The 9,299-nt window shown below is 47.0% G+C and overlaps 1 protein-coding gene across 2 annotated transcripts; it reads right to left on the bottom strand.

The window, feature by feature from the left end:
* Positions 1-6,561: 6,561 nt before the first annotated feature.
* LOC147899866 (chitinase-like protein 1) lies at positions 6,562-8,931 on the bottom strand. 2 transcript variants are annotated; one of them, XM_087377212.1, is made up of 4 exons: positions 8,838-8,931; positions 8,286-8,617; positions 7,393-7,546; positions 6,562-7,201 (listed from the first exon to the last, which is right to left on the bottom strand). In XM_087377212.1, exons 1-4 carry the CDS (start codon positions 8,852-8,854, stop codon positions 6,802-6,804), a joined length of 903 nt encoding a protein of 300 aa, XP_087233338.1. In that variant the 5' UTR covers positions 8,855-8,931; the 3' UTR covers positions 6,562-6,801. The 2 variants fall into 2 exon arrangements, with proteins under 2 accessions (XP_087233338.1, XP_087233337.1); XM_087377211.1 differs by having other exon boundaries at positions 8,286-8,916.
* Positions 8,932-9,299: the final 368 nt, after the last annotated feature.

The raw sequence follows: 9,299 nt of genomic DNA, 5'->3' as shown, positions 1-9,299 counted from the left end.
ATTCGGGCACGAAGTGGCAGGAGTGGGTGACCTAGTTCCAATGCGACACTACCAATTTTGCAACGGTACTGGACATTACCGAGCCTTGTGAAGACCCAGTGGGATGAAGCATGGACCATGGAGTGGCTTACTAACCTTGAGTGGCCTCCCCTTGATATTAGCTCACTATATCAGTGGCCACCCAAAGGGCAATGGACTTCTGAGGCTGAGCACCCCCGGGCCCCATTCTCCTCCCCGAGCCTCTACTATAGACAAAGCTGGTCCTCATCCATGTCCCCCACTCCAACGAAGGCATCGTCATCGATGACTGCACGGTTTCAACCTTGGACCCTCCGGAGTCCGCGTGTGAGTAGTGGCCGGTCCCTACTTGTAGTCCGTGAGGACACGGCTAAGGGTAGCCAAGGCAAAATGTTAGCCCACCTCAAAAGTGGTGAAGTCCTGACCGAGCACCATTTTGTAGTGGAGGTGTAGATGATTGTGGTGTCACCACCACTCAGCAAATGCACCTTGAGACAACAAGCATGTCTACACTTAGGCAAAGAAGAGAACAAGAGAGTAGTGTGCTGAGTTCTCTTTCTCTGACTTGAGTTGCTAGGATAGGGAGCAACTAAGTGTTCATTGCAAGCTGAGGTGGCTTGGTTGTAGTCAAGACAGTTTGAGTTAATACAATTTGATGCTATTTGCCTATGATCTTGTCTCTACCAATGAATTTCTTTTAGGATTTTGTTAAATGTGTGTAACTCGGTAACCTCCCATCATCATACGGTTCTCCTGCAACAGCTAACCCCGAACTCCGAGTGTGAATGTTGTCATCTGTTCTAACACCCAAGCATGCCATCCTTAGGATTGCAAGAGAGGGCATCCTCACCCCAAACACCGGGTTGGGTTAACACCGAGCACCTGTTTAAAGCTAGCCATGGATGAGGAAACCGTGCACGATGCTCTTTTCCCTTGCTCGTATACGTGCTAATCACATTAACATCAGGATAACTTGATCCCTCCCTTCCGCTACCCTCTTGCCTTCCCTCTTCCTCGCCATGGCATCTTCAAGTCCTTTCTATCGTCGTGTCTATGAGGTTGAGAAACTCACAATGAGTCGCACTTCTATGGATCCGGGAGTAACGTTGCCAGTCATGCATCAGGCCTTTTGAATGCAAAGGCACACTCAAATATTATTTTGCACTGTGGTGATATACAAAGTCAACTAATGCATTCTCTGAAATCTGCCAAGGCCATTTGGGATAAGCTCAAGAACACATACGACCACACTGACATTGGAACTCAAGTGAACGCACATCGTAGGCTCTTGAATCTTCAACTTCCCGAAACTGAATCCGTCCCTGATTTCCTCGATCGTTGGTGGCAGACCACAGTCGATGCGACAGTCAACACTGGACTCACTATCCCTCCTCTTCAGCAGGTCACCATGCTTATCTCCACACTACCTTCCTCATGGTGTGCATTTGTTACCACTCAGGCCAGCCTCATGACACTCACGCTGGGAAAAATCCTTCACGAGGATACAATGCGCTGGCAAAGCGAATCTTCAACACATATGACCGGCCCTTCTGCTCTATTCACCCAAAGCCAAAATTTCCAGCCTCAATGACGAAATCATCGGCCTTTACCCGTCTTGGTTCAGGGTCTAATCAGCAGCCTTCGCGTCAAGCTCCACTTCTTCCCCTTCCCTCTGGCAGCTCGTATGGCCCAACGATCACTCCTCGAAATCCTCGCCGTCCTAGGCGTGAGCTCTAAAGACACACCTGGACCTCTGGTGTTCAACCAGAAGTTCCATGGGCTTACTGTGCAAAAGCTCTCCCTGCACCCCAATTACTTTGTACCATAGTGCATCTCCCTGACCCAGATGATGAAGCTTCCCTCTACACGTGGTACCTTGACACTGGAACCTCGTGTCACATGACGTCACTTAGGCAATGGTTCACCAATTTTGAGAAATTTCTCATTCCACTTGACTTCCGTCTCGGCGACAATCAATCTCTACAAGCATTTGGACAAGGATCCGTGCTCATTCATCTCCCAAATGGCCGAAATGTGGTTATTCACAATGTCTTATGGGTGCCCCATCTTCACAAAAATCTATTCTCTGAAGCGGTGTTCACAACACTCGATTTGAGTCTGACCTCTCACGATCACTACGGAACCTCACTTCGTAAAATCAACGTCGCCGAATTCTTTTTCTTGCTGGCTGAGCAAAACTATTGCTGAGAAAATCACACTCTCTCTCTCTATCTCTCTCGCACACGCGCGAAAATCACACTCTCTCTCTCTATCTCTCTCGCACACGCGCGCGCGCGCGCGCACACACAGCACTAGGGCCCATCACAACATCTCTGGCTGGCACCCCCCCCCCAAGGCTTTATTATCAGTTAGAAATTCTGAGTACAAAAGCTCAGCGTTTCAACTACTTACAAAATGCATACGTGAATCTTTTTACAAAGGAGCTCTGAGGCTCGCTCTTTTGGTAATAGCCACTTGTCATTATTCTAACTAGGTCCTTACTAGATTCTCGTTACATGCCTCGAAGGGCAAAACTTTGGAGTCTCCTTAGCACTTGGTCACACGAATGATCTCTTGAATGCTTGCTAAGCTCCATATGAGTACCTGCAACAATTAATTAAAGCGCACATAGCCATGGCACCCATTAATCGTTAGTGCTTTTGTATGCAAATAAATTCTAGAGTAATCCTAGTCTCTATGGGCGTCTCCACCAAGTTTGGTACTTTGCTTTTTGGGTGCTTTAAAAGTGACTATCCTCTTTGTATTTCAAAAAGCTTTCCCAAGTCCACGTGCACTATATAGCGGCTGCAAGATTTCAACCCATAAAGCTAGAGTGAGATGCTAGGACTTTAATTCCACATACTAGTCTTTGCCATACGTGCAGAAGATGGCATGCTGGTCTAATGTTTTCTCCTGCTTTTGTGTTTTATATCTCCTTCTAAACCTGATTTCCAACCCATACGGTGCTCTCAGGTCCATGGACTCTACCTGATAGGCCAAGTACGTCCCTCTTCAGTGCATGTCTCCACTGCCACTGTTGTTCATTCGGAGACTCGCCGTTAGGGCACATTCATTTCCAAGCCCTCTCAAAGTTGGCCCGTTCCAACATGGTCATTGGACTCCCTACTCGGCTCTCTCACAGATCCCTTCTATGAACCGTGTGTCCTTGGTAACACATCTTTTTCAAGCATCGAAGGCACAAGTGCACAAAATTTGTTACAAACCGTCCATTTGAATATCTGTGGAGCAATGCAAACCCGTTAGTTAGGAGGAGCCTACTATGTGATCTTTATGGATGATTTCAGTTGTTTTACAGTCATCTACTTTCTTCGTAAGAAGAGTGAGACTTTTGCAAAATTCCAAGAATATTTCAAAATGGCAACGGTCCAAACGGGAAAACCTTCGCAAATTCTACGCACAGATGGTGGAGGTGAATACAGTTCAAAGGAATTCAAAGAATTTCTTATATCAAAAGGGATTCAGCAACAAACGACTATTATTGGTATATCCGAACAAAATGGAAGAGCAAAAAGAAAAATTCGGTCGATCACAGGAGGAGTTTGAACAATGCTTGCAGATGCAAATCTTCCTCGAACCTTCAGGAGTGAGGCCCTGATGACTGCCAACTACATACAAAACATTGCAACCTTTAGCCGAAACAAACTACTGACGCCTCATGAAGTTTGGACAGGTCGACGTGGTTGCAAATCCTTTGCACATGTTCCCGACATAGGCGAAAACTCGACTACCAGGCATCATGATTGTCATCTACTCTAGAACTTGGCGACCCATCGCCACCGCATGCAATTGAAACTGTGCGTTCCACTGAAGTGGAAACTCTTGTGCGCATGCCACCTCCACCCAATCGGACCTCCCATGCAAAATCCACCTTTGGTTCAGCCACTTGTCAAGCCGCAGCCTCCAAACACCCCACTGGGCATACCGCTGCTGCCCACGGTGCCTGGCCAATCGCAGTCTGATGACTCATTCTCTGCTCAGACTGGTGCGGATAATCCTCACAGGTCGCATCGACGGACCGGACCTATCTCTGATCCCTCGGTCTATCCTCTCCTCCCCTTCGACCTCCAATCGGTCTACCCGTGATCGCCACGGTACTCGTTTCCAAGATTCGGAATACTCTTTTGCCACAACTCACACACGACCCAAAAGTTCCAACTGACGATCAAGTTCCCCTTCAAGCTGCCTTGCACTGCACTCTCGCGAAGCACCAAAGTGGAGAAACGTGATGGATGAGGAGTTTGATTCCCTCTAGCACAATCGGGCCTGGGTCCTCATAGGAAAATAATAGGTTCAAAGTGGCTCCTCAAAAAGAAACTCAACGCGGATGGTTCGGTGTCTCGCTTTAAAGCACGGCTCGTAGCACAAGGCTTCTCCCAGATACCTGCCCTGGATTACACAGAGACATATGCCCCTGTTGTTCTCATGCAGTCCCTTCGTCTCATCATCGCTCTCTGTGCGCTTCCTGCACCAGATGGACGTAAAGACTGCCTTCCGCAACGAAGTTCTCCCCGAAGCACAAAGAGTGTACATGAAGCAACTGTACAAACTGGACGTGAAAATCAGGTGTCCCTACTGCTCAAAAGCCTCTATGGCTTGAAAGAAAGCTCGCGCGTGTGGTATCAACGGTTCAACAAGTTCCTCATCGAGCTCGGTTCTTGGGCTGTATGTCGATGATCTTCTACTTGCAAGTAATAACTCCGATTTTCTTCAGCAAACTAAGCTTGTCTCAACAGTTTCCATCTAATCTTCCAGCAGCGCTCCATAATCGACATACTCAGGCGCTTCCAAATGGAGCATGAGAAACAATACACTACCCCGGGGGGTAGACATCGACACAAGAAAATCCACCTCCGGCCACGTTTTCCTACTGGCAGGAGGCGCCATCACCAGGTATAGCAAGAAGCAGCCTACCGTAGCTATATCAATAGCTGAAGCAAAGTATCTTGCCATGACCACAGCTATCTGCGATGGTCTGTGGATTCAAGGTCTCCTCAAAGAACTCAGATTCGCCTTGAAGACCCCTTTCCTTCTTCATTGCGGCAACCAATCTGCCACCACGGCAATTGCTCAAAATAATGCTTACAGTGAGCGAACCAAACACATTGATCTCAAATGTCACTTCATCAAGCAACACATTGAAGACAACAATGTTCAACTCGCTTATGTTCCAACTCAGAAAATGCTAGCGGATATCCTCACGAAGGCTCTCCCTTCTCCAAATCATTGGATCTGCTCCCGTGGGATCGGGCAGATCACCCCTTAGCTCTACAGCTTTGGAGTTAAGGGGGGGTGTTAAAATGGTGATTAACACCAAAGCTATCACACCAAAGCTAAGTTAATAAACTCCTGCCCGATAAGCAGGATTCAATAAGGCACGACCATTGCATTCACACGCAATACGCATGCTGTTCATCGCAAGCCTTCGGGCTATTTGATCGTCTTGATCATGGAATAAACATTGTCTCGTTTTTCGTATCTTACAACCCTGATCTCTACTTCCCTTCCCGACACATTAAGAGAAGCCTTCACCCAGTGGTAGATCTCAATTTCTGAATTCTTCAGAAATTTCTTCCCTATCAAAGTTGAGGCTAGAAGGCCTCTGTAAGTGCAGCAGAACTGTAATCTTGTCTCACATGCTACAGCAAAAGTAACGTCCCAAAAGACTCAAATAAATTACGCCCAGCAAAAGTACGGTCCCCAAAAGACTCAAATAAACTACGCCCAGAATCACTTACCTGCTCTCGTTCACACAAATACCTGATAATGATATCTTGAAACACGAATACATTACAAAGGTTTGACAGGACTACTTCAGACTTCTCTCGTTCACACAAATACCTGACAATGATATCTTGAAACACGAATACATTACAAAGGTTTGACAGGACTACTTCAGACTTTTCATGTCCTTCCAGCAAGAAACCTTCAAGGGACTAGATCCAAATCCGACAACTAGAGCTCATTCGTAAGACATGGTCTGAAGGGCGGAAAAAAGCCTCCTTAGCAATCTACTGATTCATATCCCAATAAATGGCCAAGGAATGGCTGAGTTAGCTTGCATGGGTGAGCCCAACATCCCATTTTCATATTTAGATTACAATGTAACACATTTGAATATGGTGCATTGGACACAGCAAGAAGGTACGACTCCCATGACTGCATGCATAAGACCGGGACCAGAGCTCCTCCAGATGGCGTCAATTGCAGGGGTATAGGACAAAAATTTGCAAACATTAGCCAGACCAGGAATTCAGGGAGTCGCATTGGAGTAGGGTTTTTCCTTTCCCAAGACTGGCACCCTAGATCTACATCAGACGCTTCCAACTTCCACAATAGTCTAAGAACAATTACCATCTCTTTTCCACGATACACAGAAAACAAGGATTTACAAGCAGTACAACAGATCTGGCACAAATGAAGAGAGTGGGCTTCCTCCCTCCACTCCCAAAAATTTCTCTGATTGCGAGATCAATACACACTCACATTTGCATTTATTTGTACAGAGCATAAGGCAAAGAAACATGAAAGCACAACTCCCGACGATTACACAAAGGAAAACTTAATACATAACCAATACTTCGGTCGACCCAAGCTATAGAGCAAGGTCAGTTCATAGGCCTCCAATTACTTAAGGAGTTCCATCTAACAATATCGGGAGTACAGACGCAATTTCCTTTGACAGGAGCATAATAATCCACTTGTCAAAGCAATCTGCAAAACAATATGCACACGGGTACAGTAATATGCCTCGTAAATCATTGGCTACGATTTGTCAAATGGAGTATTAAGAACCTTCTGAAGCCCGCAGCCAGTATAGTCGCCTGCATTGTCTCGTCCCACACCGATCAAATCCAAAAAGGTTAAATAATGAGACTCGCGGTCGACCATTCTGATGTCATCTCCATGGCCACACTCGACAAAGCCATTTAAGATGTTAATGGTCATCCCAAAGCCAGGATATCTAGAGCTGTCAGTATCATTCTTGGTGGGAATCCACTTGCCGACCATGACTTCGTGAGCAGAGGGCTGTTTGGCTTTCATTGGAGTCATCCACCTCCAGATAGCAGCTTGGAATGCAACAGTCGCATTAGATGCAAGCAAGTCAGGGCGGTGGAGAAGATCCTTTTTCAAATATTGCCCAACTTCCCCATAATTGTAATTCCTGGCATCAGGGAATCACGGTATTGAGCTTTGCTTATATTCAAGTCCCTTAAACAATATACAACTTGACCTTCCTAGTACGTGGAACATTCCACTTCAAGGACAATAGCAATCGGTTTTAGATACCAGGGGGGAGGAGGCACTACCACTCTGAACTTGAAAGATCTATATAAGCAGGCATGGAAACAATACCAGTAGACAGGTAAAGCACCCCGACCGTGGTAGCTGGTACCAGGAGCACATGGATATTTGAAGCTTGCCTCACAGTAAAGCTGATCAGGGCTCAATTCCTCCTTGTAACACAAGCCCCACGCAAATGGACCACCGAGAGCCGCTGACCACCCACCTGTCCCAAATTACAACACAATTGGTAAGAATTAACGGCATTAAACAACTGATCCATTCTGAGCTAGTTGAAGGATCGCAGTACGACTAAACTCCCTCCAGTATGATCGACCTGCTGGTAAAGGAAGTCAGCAAGTGAGTGATGCCTACGGATCCAACTCCAAGGTAAGCCAGTACTTTAGATCCCGCTCTTTGGCAGATCCTATCAACACTCGAAGGTATGTGCGCCTCTCAGATCCTCCCGTTTAACAATACACTACGTTATATCTTCTCTTTTGCTAAATCAGCCTTTAGATGAATGATGCCACAACACCGACCCTGGTCATCAAAGATACAATATCCCGAAGGTAAAGATGATGGTGTCCCATTCATTGTAATGACCCCTCTTCAGACGAACGACAGGCATACGTACGTGAGGTACACATGTAGTCGTCTCATTCATTATGTTGACCCCTCTTGAGAGTCCAAGCATGAGTAAGACTACAAACTTAAACTGCCTCGAGTAACGACCAAATTGGAATACGGTTGAACGACGCAAATAAGGTCAGGGACCAATACCGCACAGAAGTCTAAGGAGCTACGCAAAAGAACCATAGATCCATGTTATCAGCCAAAATGGCCTAGAAAAGGTCAGAAAGGAGCTAGACATGGTAGCAGAGAAGCAAGCCTGCTTTCACATTCGGTATCGTTCTTACTAAGTAAACCAGAAAGCCTCTTTCAAGCAGAGTATAAGATCTTACAGGTTGTTTCGTGAGCGACATGTGCGAAAAATGCGGCAAGTTCCACCTTCTGGATTGTGTCGCCTCCAGTAGTGCCAAATCCCAAAGGCTCAAACATAGCAGCGGCCAGCATGAAGGAATGGTAGTCCCAGAAATACTGCGCGTGAGCTATCGGCTCATTCCGCTTCGGAAAGAAGAGTTCAAAATTCTCATTTGTGAAAATCTGAGCGATGGTCTTGTTCGTGGCGCATTTCTTTCCCTCCTCGCAGACTTCATTGTAAGCGGATGCGAGTTGCAGAGAGGACGCCAGCAGGAGGGCGGCGAGGAGTAGCAACGAGGGGGTTTTCATGGTGCTGCAAGGGGCAAAATGAGGAAGCTTCATCAGTCTACGTCGGAATGACAACAAAGAGGCAGTGGTATCCACTGCTGATGCGGCAAACGAAATGCTGCAGGGGATGCAATGGAGCAAGAAAAAGGAGGGGATGAAGAGAGGAGGGACGGGGGGAGAGAACGGAAGGAAAAGGGAAGACCCAAACGCAGAAAACAGAGGAAGGGAGAGAGAGGAGGAGTTACCAAAATGCAGGTTTCATGGCGGAACGCAGAAGCAAAGGTTGCTGGGAGGATGCAACAACTGCTTCAGTTGATTATGTGAGTGAGAGAGACGACCCTATTGACAGGCTGGGACTTGGTTACCGGCTCCACCGGCCCTTACCGGCCCTCCCCGTTGCTCCTTCCCCTTTCACCCCACACCGACACTTTCAACCCATACGCTCTGCCCCTTTTCGACCTACATCTACCCTTGCAACGCTCGTCATGAAGGGCGGCCACAAATCGCCCCCACAAGAGCTCTCCTCTCCTTGTTAGGGACACTTGCCTCTCTCTCAAGCTTCATCAGTACACAGCTGGCTTCTATAGCCCAATCCTCGATGAATACACAACCAAGTTCTTGTTCTACCAGCTTATTACTGGCCACCACTGTGAAGAGGGGATCAACCTCCTCGAGAGCAAGATCCCAGCAAATCAATCCACCGAGGG

The sequence above is a fragment of the Dipteris shenzhenensis genome, chromosome 7 (genome assembly GCF_047967505.1).
Source record: "Dipteris shenzhenensis isolate YYH24624 ecotype China chromosome 7, Dip_SZ_1.0, whole genome shotgun sequence".
NCBI lineage: Eukaryota > Viridiplantae > Streptophyta > Polypodiopsida > Gleicheniales > Dipteridaceae > Dipteris > Dipteris shenzhenensis.
This window is presented reverse-complemented; position numbering and strand designations above follow the sequence as displayed.

What these genes read in the sequence shown, in the direction of transcription:
- LOC147899866 (XM_087377211.1), bottom strand. Translation starts at nt 8,646, where the DNA reads ATGAAGCTTCCTCATTTTGCCCCTTGCAGCACCATGAAAACCCCCTCG. An exon ending in TGTCGCTCACGAAACAACCT is followed by an intron (nt 7,547 to 8,285) that starts GTAAGATCTTAT and finishes AATTTGGGACAG; the next exon opens with GTGGGTGGTCAGCGGCTCTC. An exon ending in GGTGCTTTACCTGTCTACTG is followed by an intron (nt 7,202 to 7,392) that starts GTATTGTTTCCA and finishes CCCTGATGCCAG; the next exon opens with GAATTACAATTATGGGGAAG.